Source organism: Neovison vison, chromosome 4 (genome assembly GCF_020171115.1).
Source record: "Neovison vison isolate M4711 chromosome 4, ASM_NN_V1, whole genome shotgun sequence".
NCBI lineage: Eukaryota > Metazoa > Chordata > Mammalia > Carnivora > Mustelidae > Neogale > Neogale vison.
The window spans coordinates 204,223,706-204,242,024 of record NC_058094.1 but is presented as its reverse complement, the minus strand read 5'-3'; the positions used below and the strand labels follow the sequence as shown (position 1 = coordinate 204,242,024).

At 39.5% G+C, this 18,319-nt stretch overlaps 1 protein-coding gene across 1 annotated transcript in view; it reads left to right on the top strand.

The window, feature by feature from the left end:
* Positions 1 to 17,671: 17,671 nt before the first annotated feature.
* WASL (WASP like actin nucleation promoting factor) overlaps positions 17,672 to 18,319 on the top strand; it is a 66,403-nt gene continuing 65,755 nt past the window's right edge. Inside the window, exon 1 of the mRNA XM_044246497.1 lies at positions 17,672 to 18,123. Coding sequence (XP_044102432.1) covers positions 18,007 to 18,123 — 117 coding nt within the window. The 5' untranslated portion in view covers positions 17,672 to 18,006. The remainder of the gene's footprint in view (positions 18,124 to 18,319) is intronic.

Sequence of the window (18,319 nt, the reverse complement as noted above, 5' to 3'; positions counted from 1 at the left end):
ATGGGAAAACCCAATGGTTTTGAAGTTTCTGATTGGGAGAGAGTATATGGCAGTGCTATTTACTAAGGTAGGGAACACCTGAAGAAGAAAGATTGGGAACAAAGATTTTAAGTTCAGATTTGTGTGTGATGACTTGGAGGAGCTTATCAGTTGAAGATACAGATCTGGGGCTCAGCAGAGAAGTCTGGAGAGATATATGGGAATCACAGAAATGACAGTAAAAAGCCGTGGACATTAATAGTGCCACTGCTGAGGGTGTAGGCTATTGTCAAAATAAGCAGCTTTGAATCAGATTTTCCTCTCACTGACTTGTGCAAGTGGTCTAAATCTGAAAAGAGATGTTAAAAGTATTTCCCATAAGCCAAAAAAGAATTACATGAGAATGTATCTAAAGCACCCAGTAAGGTGTATGACATGTAGTAAGTACTCAATAAATGCTTGCTTATGTTATTCTGACAAATAGGATTAACAAATTAGAATTAATCTGGTCACGAGGTCTTGTTAGGACTCCTGCTATATTCAAGGCCAAAGAAAAGATGCAAAATGATAGCACTCTGGGTGGATAGATATTTTTAAAATGCAGAGCCCCCAGAGAAAGCAGAGTGAGCAGTCAGACTAGTGGGAGAGATAATGTATTTACCGGCGGCACAGAGCCTGCAAAGAAGAGAAAATGTCAAACTCTACCAATATGTCACATAACTAATGAATTTTGGGGGAATTTAGTAGTTACTAAGTCACTCGTGAACTTAAGACACCAGAATGTTAGGGGTGGAAACCAGCTCACATTGCTTGATGAGTGAAAGAGAAAGGAAAAAAACGGGGACAGTGAATGGACATGACTCTTTTTAGAAGCTTGACTGTGAAAAGGAGAGATACAGGATATTAACTAAATCAGAGTATTTTTAATTTGTTTGAGAGATATTTGAGCATATTTATATATACATTAGAGAAAGCCAATGAAGAAGAAAATACTTAAAATATAGGAAAGAAGGTGAATCATCCATGGAGCAAGTTTACAGAGAAGTATAGAATACAGCAGGTGGAAGAAGGCTTTAGGAAGGGTAAAATGCTATGCTTCCATAAACATAGAGATAGATGCCAGATACGATGCGTACTGAATTACCTTTGCTGTCATTTGAAGGATAGAATTCGAGCTGTCTATATTATAAAAAAGACCTAAAAATGTATAACATCCTTGGGTTAATGATTCTTAAAGTTTTTTTGTTTTGTTTTGTTTTTTACTTATTTATTTGACAGAGAGAGATCACAAGTAGGCGGAGAGGCAGGCAGAGAGAGAGAGAAGGGAAAGCAGGCTCCCCAGTGAGCAGAGAGCCAATGCGGGGCCGGATCCAGGACCCCAGGATCATGGCCTGAGCTGAAGGCAGAGGCTTTAACCCACTGAGCCACTCAGGCGCCCCAGGTCAATGATTCTTAAAAGAAATTTACAGTAAAATAGCCAGTGAATTTCTTTTTCTTTTCTTTTCTTTCTTTCTTTTTTTTTTTTTTTTTGAGTAATTTTAATGGTTATCCCTATCTCATTGCAAAGTATGTAAGATACTCTAATCCACAAGTCATTAGTTCAGCAACCGTGGATAAAATTATGAACTTCACTTCTGGCAACCTCAGTCCTATAGTCCTAATAGTCCAAGAGAGATGGTTTTTTTGTTTGTTTGTTTTCAGAATTATCACAGAATGTCTCTGAGTATCGGGCTGTGCTCTGAGGCAAGAATTTATAGACAAGAGCTTGTCATTCTCACTGGTTCATTTATTCAGTGCTGTCTCACACTTACTGAATTCTTCATACCTTTATTATTTGATGGCAAAAAAATACTTAATTACCTATTAAGGGTTAACAAACGTTCTGTGTATGGCCAGATAGTAAATATTTGAAACTTTGTGGGTTATACATGTTTTGGTTGCAACTACTCAGTTCTGCTATTGTAAAATGAAAGTAGTCATAGACAACATTTAAAGAATGAGCATGGCTATGTTCCAATAAAGCTTTATTTATAAAAACAGGCAGCAGGCTAGATTGAGCCCTGGCTAGTTTGCTGACCCCTGCCCTAGAGCTTTCTGGAATCCCAGTAAATTTTAGGTTGTAATAACCATAGGCAATAATGTAATACTGTTTCATTGCTACTTTATCAACTTAGAATGTGAATAACAGTTTCACATTGCCTCTTGCCCCTCTCAGCCAGATCACCAATTCCAAATAACCCACCTTCCCTAATGATACATTACGTGCAACCAGCATTATGGTAGAAATATTAGAATCACCTAGGGTTTCCAGTTCCAGCAACAGAAACTGACACTGAATAACTAAAGCAAAGGGGAATTTATTGGAAGGATATTATGAGGCTCACAGATCAGCAGATTTCTCAAGCACAAGTCAGACCTCCTGGACCATGTTCCCATTCCACTTGATACTGTGTTAGTTCACTGCATAAAAACATCACACTGAAACTGACCTGTAGATCAGGAGGTTACAAGTATCCTAGGTGCCTTGGCCAGATAAATGATTGTGATGGGGAAATGAATACCACCAAATACAGAAGTCTGATACCATAGGGACGTTTTAGGAGGACCTGTAAAAATATCTTCTTCAAAATGAAGGGCATGTTGCCATTCCTAACATGTCTTTCCAGTAAAAAAAGGAGGCTTGGTAGACATCTTTGGATGGTTATGTCAGCAGAGACAGTTGAGTGCCTTATTTCAATTTATGTATCCAGTGTTTGCAAACTGCTATTTTGAAGTGGAGCCAAGAGTAAAAGAGGGCTTTCCAGTAAGTTCAGCCTGAGGTAAGATGGTCTGCCAATCAACTCTTATGGCCCAGTCAATCCAATAGTGCTTGGAGAGCCTGGGGAAGATTGGGATGTTGTATGAAACTTCATTAAAACAGGAAGTTGTGACAGGGTCACACATTCTCCTTTTGTGTGTCAGAACATTATAATGTGCATGCATGTAGATACCATCATTATGTAGGAACTGAATTAACATGCCAAGTCAGTTCTGATGCTTATTAGAGCTTTCGTCTTTCAGTGGTATGAAGTCTCAGTCTAACTGAATATAACATAAACATACAGTAGCTTCAGTATGAAGAGTATGCAGATGAACAAAAAAAGTTTCAGTATTCCACTGTGCATACCTTCCAAACTATCTTAAAGAAGAAGAAAAGGAAATATGTAACTTAATTTTTAAACTACTTATTTAAATTAGTTAAAATGTTAGCTTAGGCAAGGATCTTTTAGTACCAGGCAATAAAACCTCCCCCATCCCTGGAATAAGGCAAAAAAGAGGAATTTATATAGGATTTTTGAATTTATGGAGTATTCCTTAGTATCTAAGAGCAGGAAGTCATACTGGGTCTCAACTAGGAACTGGGCCACTAGCAGGGACACAGGCTGCTCTTCCTTGGATCTCCCTCTTGGGGGGTGGGGGGGTTCGCATGAACTCCCATCTTCGCTTCATTCTGATTTCTCCCCTCAAAATGCTTTCTCTTCTTTCATGCACACAGAAAATGGCCACCGCACATTCCTTGCATTTATATGTCCTTAGTTGATGCAATTAGCACGCACTAACATCTAGCACATAGGATTCCCAGATCCAGATCCCAATCCTGGATTGGCCCAACCGAGATTAGGTGCTCAGCCCTGATCCAATTTTCTATGGAGGGTCTTAGACCTTAGATTAGACTTTCTAAGCGCAAGGTCACAAAATAAAACATGGCTACCACTACTTGGCAGTATGGACATGAGCTTTTGTTAAAGAACAGGTATCTATTATAGGAAAATAGGGACGAGTAAAGGTAATATGTGGAATCTGATTATTGTTTTTACTGGTGCTAGGAATGCTGAAAAACCAAATAAGGGACAGTAGAAACAGAGATTAGCAGAAAGAGAAAGTCACTAGAATTTTGAGTCTGGAAGGACAAAGGGAGAAGGAGGAACCAGAGATACTTAGCAGTAGCTGGATCCTCAGCTGGCCCAGTCAGTGGAAGCTCTCTACTCTCAGAGAGGCCATCTCAGAAAAACAAAACACAAAACAAAACAAAACAAAGTTTCTTGACTGCTCTCTTTCTCCTGTCTTCCAGTCCTTAAAGTACCTCTCATTAACTGAACCTAGTTGGAAATCAGCTGATTTGGAAGCTGGGAATTGTACCCTTGTAGGAGTCACCCCTTTACAATACAGAACAGAACAGAGGAAGAGTGAGAAATTGGTTTGATGGCAAATTCTCAAGGACAGGTATGATACTATTTGCTAAACTAACCTTAGAATGTTGTATGTAGCCTTCTAAGTTCCCAGTTCCTGTGTCTCCTTCAGATATATATATATACACACACACACATATATATGTGTATACACACACACACACACACACACACACATATATATATATATTTTCAAATTCGTTTTGTCTTGACTGGACTTCTTTCACTCAGAGTTTCTGCTCATTACTAGCTTTTAAATCATTTACCAATCATCAGATTCCACATGTTATCTTTACTCCGGGTTAGATTGATTCTGTCATAAATACTTCATTTATGATTGCTTAGGTGGACCATGGTTGACCATATGAGCATCACTATGAGTATTTTTTTTATTGTGCTTATTTGAGAGAGAGAGAGAGAGAGAGAGCACAAGTGGGGTATGGGGAGGAGCAGAGGGAGAGGGAGAAGCAGGCTCCCCATGGAGCAGAGAGCCAAACATAGGCTCAATACCAGGACCCAAAGATCATGACCTGACCCCAAAGTAAATGCAAAAACCCCTCTGTGGGTTTTTGATTTCTCTGAAGTTTCTCTGAAGTCTCATAGGACTCCAGAGTCAAAGCCAAAGGCAAGAGTCTAAACCCAAACAAAATATAAGCACCCGGATGCTTTAGAGATTAAGAAATTATTGTTTTTCACTGGTAACAGTTGAAATCAAGATTAAGTGATAACCAGACAGAGAAAAACAATTATTGGGCTTTGATGAAAGGGCAATTTGTATCCAGCTTTATTTTTTTCTTAAACATTTGTCAGTATTGCTTTCCGGGCCCTGCTGAGCAGCAGGTACTGAAGCCCTTCACCTGTAGTTTATGCTTCAAGGGCTGTCACTACTCTAGTCAGTGCTTTTGTAGGAATTAGCAAAAAGTGTCTCCTCTGGGTGCCAGGGCTATAGAGCATAAACTAGGCTATAGAGCGTAAACTAGGTTTTAGCTCATAGAAATTTAGAAATTATTAATCAGGATGCTGTGAGTGCAAAGGAAAAATGCTGGATTCAGAAACCTTCCTGGAAGAACTATTCTGTTGGTGTACCTCCCCCATCCCCTTGACCAGTCCAGGCACCCAGCTCCCAGTGTTGAAAGTGCTGCCAGCTAAGGGTGCACAGCTGCTCCTCTTCTCCAGAGACTTGCCATTGCCTTTGGCTAGTGAGCATCACCATCCAAACTGCTACTTCCTCCCAAAGCCAATGGCTGAGAGTGTAATATGTGACATACAAAAGGGTGATCCTCAAGAACTCAAGGTGACATTTCTGTGCAGTCATTTCTGCTTCAGAGCCTCATCTTCTGGATCAGACTAAGGCCAGACCTCATCTGAGATGTCACTCTTGTGGCTATTTCTTTTCTCCCCTTGCAGCTTCCTTCATTCCGTTTTGAGTGTTTCCTGAACAACAGTCCCTCCAGAAATCATGTGTGCCTGAATCCTTATCTCAGGCTCTGCTTCTAGGGAACTCAGTCTAATACAAATACTAATTATTATTATTATTATTATTATTATTTTAACCTCTAGAGAAGGACAAATAAATTCTGGAGAAAGAGTATTGATTTAAACAGTAAGAAATAATTAGTAATTTAATATTAAGGTTTAAGGATTCAATCTTAAAACAAGTGGCTAATTTGTACTTATAGATGAAATGAAAAAATATTTTTCTTGGATAAGAATCTGAAGAATGGAGAAAACAAAGCAAGGAAGTGTTTTAAAACTTGATCTGTGCACTATAGGGTCTTCAGGTTACACATGTTTTTATGTATAAAGTACATATAAATATGGCTGAGTAGTTTGATTAACATTCTTGAAAATCTTTTTTGTGGGAATTGCTTACACCTTCCTTCTATTTAGTAGTAATAGCTACCATTTTCCGAGCAACAATTAAAGGTCAGGTTTGTAGCAGGTGCTGTTATATACATAATTTCAATTTTACTCCTTGCAACAATCCCATAGGATAGTATTATCTAAATTTTACAGATGAGAAAAATGAGGTATAGTGACGTTAATTTGACCACTGCAGAGCTGGTTTTCAGTAGAGGTCTAACTGACTGCTATAATGTCTACCTTATTTTCATTATATTATGCTGCCTCTCAATGGAATTTTTAGATACATTTAATCAACAGCTGTTGCTGTGTAGCAAACCAAATATATCCAACTATTCTCTTATACTTATTTGCTTTTTTCATTTTTGACACAGATGAAGGAGGAGTTTGAACTATAAAATTGTTAAGGTCCCTTCCACCTCTAACACAAGGATTTGAGCTGAATGATTTCCAAACAAGGAAAAAGGAATTTATTCTAATATAACCATTAACTCTGGATAAAGTCTTGAGTGTTCAATGTTTTTCTCATCTATTAAAAAACAACTAATAATATTAACTCCCAGCCATGGGAAATTGAGAAGCATGACTGATTTAGCAATTACCAAGTTTTATATAATCTAGTTTTGAATATAAATGATACGTATTAGAGTGACATTTCCATGAAACCATAGTCACCAATTACCCATTCCTTTCTGCTGCGGTAATTAGAAGTAGGATTTTTATGCTGAGGGGATAGAAATTCTTACCAGCCCCTCCTGCAATAGAGGTAGGCTTATCATTAGACATATATTCATTTTTATACTACCAGAGGGCATTTGTAATAATGCAAAAAATAGCATTGCTTATATTCTCTTATGCACTGCCTTTTTATCCATTACTTTTAAAAATGCTAGATGTCTTTCCAATTCAAAAATATGGGATTGATTATTTTTAAGCTGTAAAAAACCTTAGCAATCATTAATTCATTCCTTTCATTTCAGAAATCATAAATGGAAGCATAAAGAAGTTGAGTGACTTTACTACGATATATCAGAACTGAGATTAGAATAGCTAATCCATTTGCCCTAGCAGCTATTTTGCCAGATGTGAACAGTGAAGATGTTGTGCCTATGTCTAGGCCTTACACTGACAAGAATACACCCTAACAGGTTTTTTTTTAATTTAAAAAAATTAAGTTTTTATTTGAATTCCAGTTAACATGCAACGTAGTATTAGTTTCAGGTGTACAATATAGTGATTCAGCCCATCCACGCATCACCAGGCACTTATCACCACACGTGCCCTCCTTAATCCCCATCCCGTTTTTTTATGTAATTTTTAAATTTTTTAATAAACATATAATGTATTATTAGCTCCAGGGGTACGGGTCTGTGAATCGCCAGGTTTATACACTTTTCAGCACTCACCATAGCACATACCCTCCCCAATGTCTGTAACGCCACCACCCTTTCCCTACCCCCCTCCCCCAGCACCCCTGTTTGTTTTTGTGAAATTAAGAGTGTCTTATGATTTGTCTCCCTTCCCATCCCATCTTGTTTTATTTATTCTTTTGCTACCCCCCCAGACCCCCCACGTTGCATCTCCACTTCCTCATATCAGGGAGATCATATGATAGTTGTCTTTCTCGGATTGACTTATTTTGCTAAGCATAATACTACCTCTAGTTCCATTCACATCATAGCAAAAGGCAAGATTTCATTTCTTTTGATGGCTGCATTGTATTCCATTGTATAATATACACCACATCTTCTTTATTCATACATCTGTTGATGGACATCAAGGTTCTTTCCATAGTTTGGCTATTGTGGACATTGCTGCTATAAACATTCGTACACCCTAATGGTTTTTATAGTTCCCTCCCCAAAAAGGAATGGGATTCAGATATGGTAGCCTAGTTCAGAAGAAATGTGGGATCTGTTGTTAGAAATTTTGATAATAGCTTTTAGCATGAATCATTTGCCAGAATACTAAATCAAGGCCCGACTTTATCTGGGGAAGCAACTCTGAAAGCAAGTCCAGTACCCAGGCATATTAAAAACTGGAGTAAGAGCAAGGATCAGGACAGGTCAATAGACTAGCCATCCCTAGGGACTGGGTGAGACAGATAGTTCTCAAAATGTAGTTCCCCCAACCAAGGGTAATGGAATTACCTGGGAACTTTTAAGAAATTCCCATTCTTTTAAAACATTTTAAAAAATATTCAGGGACGCCTGGGTGGCTCAGTTGGTTAAGCAGCTGCCTTTGGCTCAGGTCATGATCCCAGGGTCCTGGGATCGAGTCCCGCATCGGGCTCCTTGCTCAGCGGGGAGCCTGCTTCTCCCTCTGCCTTTGTCTGCCTCTTTGTCTGCCTGTGCTCGCTTGCTTTCTCTCCCTTTGTCTCTGACAAATAAATAAATAAAATCTTTAAAAAAAAATTTTTTTTAAAAATATTTTATTTACTTATTTGACACAGAGAGAGAGATAGGGAGAGAGGGAACACAAGCAGAGAGTGGGGGAGGAAGAAATAGGTACCCCGCTAAGCAGGGAGCCCAATGCAGGGCTCGATCCCAAGATGAACCCAGGACTCTGGCATGGCATCATGACCTGAGCCAATGGTAAACACTTAACAACTGAGCCACCCAGGTGCCCCAAGAAATTCCCATTCTTGAATTAGAAACTGAATCAGAAACAGTGGGAACAGAACTCATGAGTGTATATTTTAAAAAGCCTTCCTGTTGATTATGATGGGCTGATTTTCAAGAGGACATCTAGGGGATTAAATTTACTACTACTAAAAACTACCTTCCCCCTGTACCATATAAGATATATAGCGTTCTACACACCATATCTGAAGTGATTTCATGCTCTGGACTTGAATTCATTTGCTGGGTCACCTATAGTGAGAGCCATCCATGTCTGTTGCTTTAAGTTATAACCGCTTTCCCTGCTCCCACTAAATTTTATGCAGATTTCTGTGCATTGTATTTTCTTTCCAGATACTCTTTGAATATTATGTGATTAGTATTGTGTGGAAGAGTTTGGACAAACCAGTAAGTTTTCTTGTCTTGATTTTAAAGCATGTATAACCATCTTTGTACCTTATGAGAAATATTCATGTACTGTTCCTGGAATCAGAAGTGATCATTTGATCTAGGAATATACATTTAATATGGTATAGGTTCAATATTAAGAATAAAGAAATATAAAAAAAGAATAAAGAAATATCAAGATGAATAAGACAGAGCTTTCAGGCTAATAATGGAAGAAACAGACATTTACAAACTAATTATATTTACCAAATAGAAAATTTGTATGTCACTGGCTTTGACAGCACATTATGATATATTAAAATGACACACAACAGTTTTCTTTAATGGACTGGCAAAGCAGCTATTTGTAGACAAATGACATTAAAGTGTATAATCTTATAGTTCTGATCCATTCAGCCATTACTAACTTTCCAAGAACAAACCTAGTTGACCTGGGTCAGGGGGAAGGGGTAACATTGTTAATTCTTATTTATTTATTTTTTTAAAGATTTTATTTATTTATTTGAGAGAGAGACAGTGAGAAAGAGCATGAGAGAGGAGAAGGTCAGAGGGAGAAGTAGACTCCCCGTGGAGCTGGGAGCCTGATGTGGGACTCAAGCCCGGTACTCTGGGATCATGACCGGAGCCAAAGGCAGTTGCTCAACCAACTGAGCAACCCAGGCACCCCCGCTAATTCTTAAAGACCAAAAAAAAAAAAAAAAAAAAAAAAAAAGGAGGAATGAAAAGGACTGCTTACTTCCTAGAGACAATTTTACAATTTTTTATGTGTGTGATATGCATGTACTATATAAAATGCTGTCACCTTCATAAAACTGGAAAGCAAATACTAGTTAAATTTAATACTTCATATTATTGTTTTGTCTTTAAAAAGATCCCCTCTCTAGTCATCCAGTGTTCTAAAGTTCTGTGGATTGCCACCTTCTCTCCAACTGAATCAACTTGCTGCTGAGTGCCTACAAATATTCTTCCTAGGTTCAGGGAATTTCTGACCTTACACATCTGCAGATCCCTAAAGTTGAACCTGAAATCACAGGCCCCCTTGCAGCAAGGGCACAGGTATGTGACTTTTCTCTGAACAGACAAATCCATGGGCAACTGTGATTTCAAAGCGCAAAGAAGTGGGTGTTCAAAGGAATCCATTCTGGCAAAGGTAGCAGCAGAAACACACAGCTTTAAAGAAAGAAAGAAAAGAAATATATGGCTTTTAGAAACCTAGAAGAGATTCTGGTTTCTTGTTCCCAGTATTCGCAGTGGATTTATGGTGTCTGTGTTCAGAGATGATGACAGGCGAGAGTTCACTGGAGCAATTCCAGAGTGAAACTTACGTGTAGTTTCTAGTTGTGTAAAGAATACATCAGGACGTTTAACATTTGACCAACAGACATTCTGGAAAGAAAAGAGAAAAACTGAGTGGAGAAAATGATGAGAAAGTAACCTAACAAAAATTTCAAGTACCAAAGAACATGAGTGTTTAGGTAGAAAAAGCCTTTGCAATACCCAGGACAATGACTGAATATATATAAAAAATGCCACTATGATACATCATCAAATTGCAGAATTCCATGAGCAAAGAGAAGATCCTAAGAACTTCTAGAAATAATAAAAAGTCACACAAAGGATCTGAATCAGAATCGTAGCACCACATTTCAACGGCAATGTTGAAAATTAGAAATCAATGGAATAACACCCTCAGTGTTATTTTCATTCTGAAATCTATCTACCCTGTTAAACTATCAGCCAAGGATTAGAATAAGACAAAATCTGATATGCAAGGTGTCGAAAATTTTACTTTCTACACTTTTTTTTCCTAGGGAAGTCACTAATGGATATAGACTACCAAAATGAAAGAATAAACCAATTTAAATAACACAGGATCCAGAGACAGAGGCCCCAAGAATAAGAGGGTTGAAGGGAAATTCCAGATAACAGACATGTAGTCAAGAGAGCTATAGACTAAGTTAACAAAGGATGGCGGAGTACTCAGGGAGAGAAGTCTCTGATTTAAAAATAAACGAATAACAATGTAAGTATATCAAATAGATTTCTGATACATGTAATTACCTGGAAAATAGTATGGGGAGGGATTTTATAGTTGTTAAAGAATATGGAAAAAATGCAAAAATTAAACATAAGAAAATCTGAGGAAATCATTGAGGGGAAAAAAAACCCCAACAAAGTTAAAGTAGTATAAGGATATAAATATAATCATAGTGCAACACTTGACTCATTAGAGACTAACACACATTTTTCTGTGTGATAATGCCTTAAACACAAATTGTGCTGTAACTATGTGAGAAGGGAGAGAAAAGTGGGAATGGTAGTTTAAGAGATAAATCCTTGCCATTTGTAATAGAAAGTTAATAAATAATATTTTAAATTGATCAAGTTAGTATATAGCAGCTTAGCCTATTATTTATAAATACATATGTAAAAGCCAGAAGAAACAATGAGGATGTCTCTGGGGAGAGTAAGTGAGAACAGAAAAGGAAGCATGAAGATTCTGTTTTTGTTGTTATAAACTTTGTAGTATTTTTTAAATTATGCACATGTATCACTTTTATAAAACTAAATATTGATTTTAGAAAGTTATATGCATCTTGAAATATATTCAAATACCAAATCATTATGTCGTTTACCTGAAACTGATATAATGTTACATGTCAATTATATCTCAATTTTTAAAAAGCCTAGATTTCAACTCTGAAATGGAAAAAGAACTACAAATTACTAAGCCTGAAATAGAAAAGAGCAATAAAAACACAAAAATTATTGAAATAGAAAATCAAATAAACCTGATCAATATAATAACAACAACATATTAGATGTTAGGGATGACCATATCCTTCACCCTGAAACTTTTAGTGAGGTAATGGGGGATCTGTGGCGTCTTCAAATGATCCCAAGTATCCAAGATGCCTACCATTTCAATCAAGGTAGACTGACATGGAGCACATTATAAAAAAGGAAGCGATGTCCCCCCCCCCCATCTGAAATAATTAAACTGAGAGCCATTGAATATTCATTAACATTAAAGAGCAACAACAGAGAAAACCAGGAAGCAGCACCCTGGGAACTATTACACACTCAGCTGTTTAAATAATTTCTTCAAAAAGGTACTGAGGTGGGAAACAAAGGCAGAACAAAAATTGTTAAATTTCCTTACTACCTACAGCCTATTGATACGTCCTTGAAACAGGCAGACTGACATTCCTCTAGGGACTCAACTGCCCCCTCAATGTTAATAATACTTTGCTAAGGGCAAAAGGCAATCCTAGCCTGACCAGCCACCTTCACCCCACCCCCAACTGAAATCCTATAAGTTTACTTTAATGTATAAAGATTCCTTTGGAAACCTCCTTTATCTATAAACCCACCAAGATATGTGTTGGCAATCATCTCCCAAGAAATGGCCCACCGGTATGCATCTGAAGGATCTCATGACTAAGGTTTTATTAGATAGTAATAAATGACCTTTTGCCAACAATAGCTAACTAGCCCCCTCAAGATCCTGAAAACTTTGCTTCCAAATTCCTTTGAGACTTATGCTATCCCTAACCCCCTCTCAACTTGAAAGTATATGAGGGGCCACCCCTCATGACCCCAGTGCAGCTCTTTCTGTCCAAGGGTCCTGTCCCCATCTTTTTTTAAATTTTATTTTATTTTTATTTTTATTTATTTATGTGACAGAGAGAGATCACAAGTAGGCAGAGAGGCAGGCAGAGAGAGAGAGGAGGAAGCAGGCTCCCTGCTGAGCAGAGAGCCCGATGCGGGACTCGATCCCAGGACACTGAGATCATGACCTGAGCCGAAGGCAGCGGCTTAACCCACTGAGCCACCCAGGCGCCCCCTGTCCCCATCTTTAATAAAATCACCTTTTTGCACCAAAGATGTCTCAAGAATTCTTTCCTGGCTGTCAGCTTCAATCCCTAACGCCATCTTTCTTACATCAGGTATATATTAGGCATCTGGAGATTATGCCATATAGTGGTGGTGACTATCACTGTAATTCACTAGCATGAGTAAGAATTCGGTTTTCTACTAACATCAATTAAGAAATTAGAACGAATTGTAAATAAGCTATCTATTTCTTTAAAAAGTAAGCCCCAAAGAGGCTTATACTCAAAAGGAATTTAAAAGGAAGAGGAAAGGGCACCTGGGTAGCTCAGTTGGTTGGTGTCTGATTCTTGATTTTGGCTCAGGTCATGATCTCAGGGTTGTGAGGTTGAGCCCCCTATTGTGCTATGTGCTGGGTGTGGAGCCTGCTTAAGATTCTCTCTCCCCCTCTGCCCCTCCCCCTTTCTCCTCTCTAAAAAAGTAAAAATAAAAGGAAGAGGGAAGGGAAAATAGTTTGCTAGCTTTTTAAGATTTTAGTTGATGAAAAACAAAACATTCAGCATTTAATGAGAGAAAGTACTAGGACAAATTCTCTTGCACACTGCTGTGTGCAACATTTACATAAACATGAATAGAGACATTTTACAATGTGAAATTTTAAACCCAAGGCACTTGGAGGTTGGTTGGTAGAAGTCACATTCATCACCCCTGCAGTATCCTGATTCACTGTTGTTCTGTCTCTATAACTCAGTTCTGCCAAGTAAAGCAGCTACTCAACACTGGTAATTATGGCTACAATGGCGGCTGAATGCAATTGATCCTGTGTGCTACCTCCACATTCCTCTACAATGATGGGTGTCACTACATTTTAAATTATTAACATTAGCAGTGAGAACAGGGTGTTTCAAAGGACTTGTAATAGTATACAAACAATGATATCTGTGAGAAGAAAAGTGGATTAACAAAGGAGAAATTTGCAAAATAAAATAATGGCAAGGAATCCATCTGAAATTATGCCCTCATTTCCATAAATAAGCTACCCTAATGTCTTCTGTTAAAATAAGAACTTTACCTTAAAGGATCATAGCAAAGAAAGAAGAAAATAGAAGTAGTTAGAATACATTCTGAGTCATGGAAAGTCAAATGGAAGAAATTAAATTTAAGAATTGCCTTATTCTTAATTATTTTCAGACATTTTAATACAGCATATGCATTTTATACCCACATGAAGATAAAATCCTTACAGTCTTCTTAACCTAGCTTATAAATTTCAAGATACTTTGGGACGCCTGGGTGGCTCAGTTGGTTGGACGACTGCCTTCGGCTCAGGGCGTGATCCTGGAGTCCCGGGATCGAGTCCCACATCGGGCTCCCAGCTCCATGGGAAGTCTGCTTCGCTCTCTGACCTTCTCCTCACTCATGCTCTCTCTCACTGTCTCTCTCTCTCAAATAAATAAATAAAATCTTTAAAAAAAAAAAAAAAAGATACTTAGTGGAAGGGAAACAGAATACTTCTTATTTCCTGGACCAAATCCAATCTCTCAAACTGGGTAAAAAGAATTTGAGATAAGAAAATAACTTGCCAAAGAAAACAGAGAGAAAGATGTCTTGTGTTTTGCCAAACAGAGGATATGCTATCAAGAATAAAAGAAGAAACTTGCTAGAACTTTGAAACAAACCAAGCTGCTACTGCTTGGTCTCGGGATGAACATGGAAAAATAAAATCCTTGTATGCATGCTAAGAAGGGAAAACCCCAAATATTGCTTGTTCACATGCTCCTAAGAGTAAGGAAGTCATATTTCCAATGTAATGTTCACAGTAACATTTTCCACATTTTAAGAATAGGGAGTTGGGCAAAGGCCAAAGAAAAGCAAAAATAAGAATGAAGGGGTAGAAAATAAAAAACTTAGGTTGCAATTTTGTGGACAAAATAACCATATTTCAAATTTTGAGTCAAAGTTAAAGAAATGATTTGGGCCATCATCATTTCTAAACAAAGAAAGGGGCAAACAGTCAGAAAATTGCACCTAGAAATAGATGACATTTAATATTTCCTGAAAGAAAAAAAAAAAGCAATTAAAATAGTACATAGTCCAGGTTAACAGGAGGTTGTGAAATGATTGGAGCCTAGTAGTTAACTCATAGCTGATGTCCCTTAACTAGCTTTCCATGCTGCCTGCTTTTTCCCATAGCCCTCTTCCATGGCTCTCTCTCTGATCTTCAGAATAATTGGGTGGTCTATAAGCTTTTAAAAGCTAACCTTCTGCATAAAAATTGCTGCCTTTCAGTTTTTATTAATGAGTAAAATTAACATTAGAAAATACAATATTATAAAATATTATTTAATATTATAAAAATAATATTAGAAGCAAATGAGTCTGTCTCTAGATTTATAGTTTTTAAAAGGTTTGTAATTTTGGCATAGTGGGACATACATACTCCACGTGACATACTATATAGCCTTAGTCGAAATTCTGCTCACAAAGAAATAATTCACCACTATATATTTGGAGAAGTACAGAGTTCTAAATGAGAAAAACAGTTTTTGAAGTATCACATTTAGATAGCACAAAGGTAAAAATACACATTTCAACTCAACTTTTGATCCTTAGCTAAGGGAAGGGAAGCTGACCACAGGCAAAGGGAAGACAAGAAGACCATAGGCAAGGATGGTCAATGATGAACAAATAATATTTGAGTAACCATTATGTGTCAGATATTTTACATCTATTTTCTTGGTAAATTTTACAAGTTTGAAGTAGGTTTAATTATCTCTAGACTACACCTTTATTAAATAAAAATTATTTTCATTTTACAGATCAAGACTCAGGCAACTTGTCCAAGGTCCATAAGGTTGTATAAATACATGGCAGAACAAGAACTCCACGTAGGCCTATCTAAAGTGTGTATTTGTTACTACCCTAGTTCACAGGTTTGACACTATTAGATCTCTGATTTCTATTATTTCTCAAAAATTTGTACTGCTTTCTGCTGTCATTGTGGTTTTAATTTAAAGGAACCGCACTTTTAAGAGACAAACTGATGTAATGTCTGTTAGCTTTGTAATTCAGAGGCAACTGCAGGTTTACATTTCTGCCTTTCTAAACCTAATTATTTTATAAAAAGTCAGCTTGCTTTTCGTGAATCACTTTTCCCCCTAACACTACTAATCAAGTTTAATTTTGAGATGTCCATGTTTTATAAGAGGACTCCCTGGACTACATGATCTCATTTTCCTTTCTAGATATCTTAGCTAGTTTCATAAGGGCCGCTTTAATTTTGAATTTTTTAATATTTTCAAAGTTCTTTTATCATGGCTTATCAGTTTCTTTAGTACATAGGAGACTTGCATTGGAAGCTAAAGGGATGTTAACATCAAATAGTTTTACCAAATTTTATCTGGTGTAACATGGGGGTCCGGTTTAATATATGGCAACTCCTTGTTTATTGAAATTGAATAATTACCAAACACAATGGTAAAGATTATACAATAAATGATGTTTAAAGTCGAGATGTCAGGGGCGCCTGGGTGGCTCAGATGGTTCAATGCTCTCAGCTCAGGTCATGATCCTGGGGTCTTGGGATTGACCCCGGCATCCTGCTGCTGGCACAATGGGGAGCCAGCTTCTCTCTCTCCCTTTCCCCCTGATCATTTTCTTTCTCTTCCCGGTATATCTTTCTCAAATGAATAAATAAAATCGTTAAAAAAAAAAAAAAGGTGGATAAGTCTGATACTTATTGCTGCAGGGGTATTCTTGACGTTTCAGTAAGTGCGAAACATCGTTTAGCAATATTTGTTTAGTATTTCATTTACTGAACAAAGAACGTTATCCTAAGTAACTATCAATATTCTGAGGCATACAAATTTAACAAAAATTCTTGAGATTTTCTTCTAAGGATTAAATCAGACTACCTATTTTCCTGTGTGACTTCCCCGAATGGGCGCATTCCTTTTGGATAAAAAGACAAGAGTGTTTGGGGTTTGAGAGAAAGAAAAAGATGAGGGGGGGAAGCATATCTTCCAATTCACAAGACAGGGAAAAATGTGTTCAGGGCACGTCAGAGAAGAGAAATTGAATTTAAATGTTCCAAATACATTTATCCCACGCAACACTCCAGGCAAGCGGTAGAAAAAAAAATTTTTTTTTTAAGCGCGTTTGATTTTTGTTAACATCCATCAGCAAGCTCTGTCTTTCCCAATACTGGGAGAGGCCTGTTTGTTCCTCCACTCCCACTGCTGAAGTTTGGACAAAGTTTGAGAAACCCCAGGCACCTGCGGCTCTGACCGAAACCGGCGAGGAGCACAGGGAGTGCGTCCCCTCTTTCCAGTCTTCCGTCTCCAGATTCCAGATCTTTTTGACCCGCGATGTGAACGCCCGACTGCCGTGCCCCCAAAATAAGAGCTATTCTGGGGAGGGGGAACCTGGGTCTTCACAGACACTTCGCCAAGGTGTGCGTCCGCGGGCCCAGGGGCGGGCGGCCCCTCTCCCCTGCAGGCGGCTGCCGCCGGGCCCGAGCCCCACAGAAGCGAGGCCAGAGGCCGGGACCGGTACGCGTGATCACAGCTCCGCGTCCCACCTCGCAGCCCGCGCCCCGCCGGAAGAGGGCGGGGCCTCGGGCCGGCGCGGCGAGGCCGGCCGCGGCGTGGGGTGGGGGGAGCTCCTCAGGGGCCCGGCCCGCAGCCGCGCGTTTCCGGCGCGCTCCCCCGCGTCCTGCGTCTTGTGGTCTCGTCCGCCCCCGCTGCCATGTTGGATTGTGCGGCCGCCACCGCCGCCGCTGCTGCCGCCGAAGAAGGTTTGGAGGAGGAGTTGGGAGTTTAGCGCAGTCGCTAGAGAACGAAGACAACGGCCATCCGGCCGGAGCCTAGCCGGGCGGGAGCCGGGAGCTTCCCTTTCCCTGCGCGGCCCGTCGTTGGCTCCTCCTTCCCGTGGCCTCCTCCTCCCCGCGCCCGAGGAGCTGCGGGATGCTGCGCCTCTGATTCCCCTCCTCCTACCCCTGTCACCGAGAGGGGAAAGAGCGCTCGCCTACTCGCCGGAGACGGCCCTGGACTCGCAACCCCGCCAGCGAAACCATGAGCTCCGGCCAGCAGCAGCCGCCGCCGCCGCGGAGGGTCACCAATGTGGGGTCCTTGCTGCTCACCCCGCAGGAGAATGAGTCTCTCTTCACCTTCCTCGGCAAGAAATGTGTGGTCAGTGGCCGAGACCCGCGTCTCCATCCCCTCCCCGACGTTACCTCACGGGCCCGGGAAGTGGGAGTGGGGAAGAAGGCGGGAGCGGCGCGGGGAGGGCCCGGCTGCCGGCCAGGCCTCCAGCCAGCCGGCTCCCTGGGTACGGGCACTGCGGGCCGGGGCCGCCGGACGCCTCCTCCCGAAGCTGCCCGGGAGC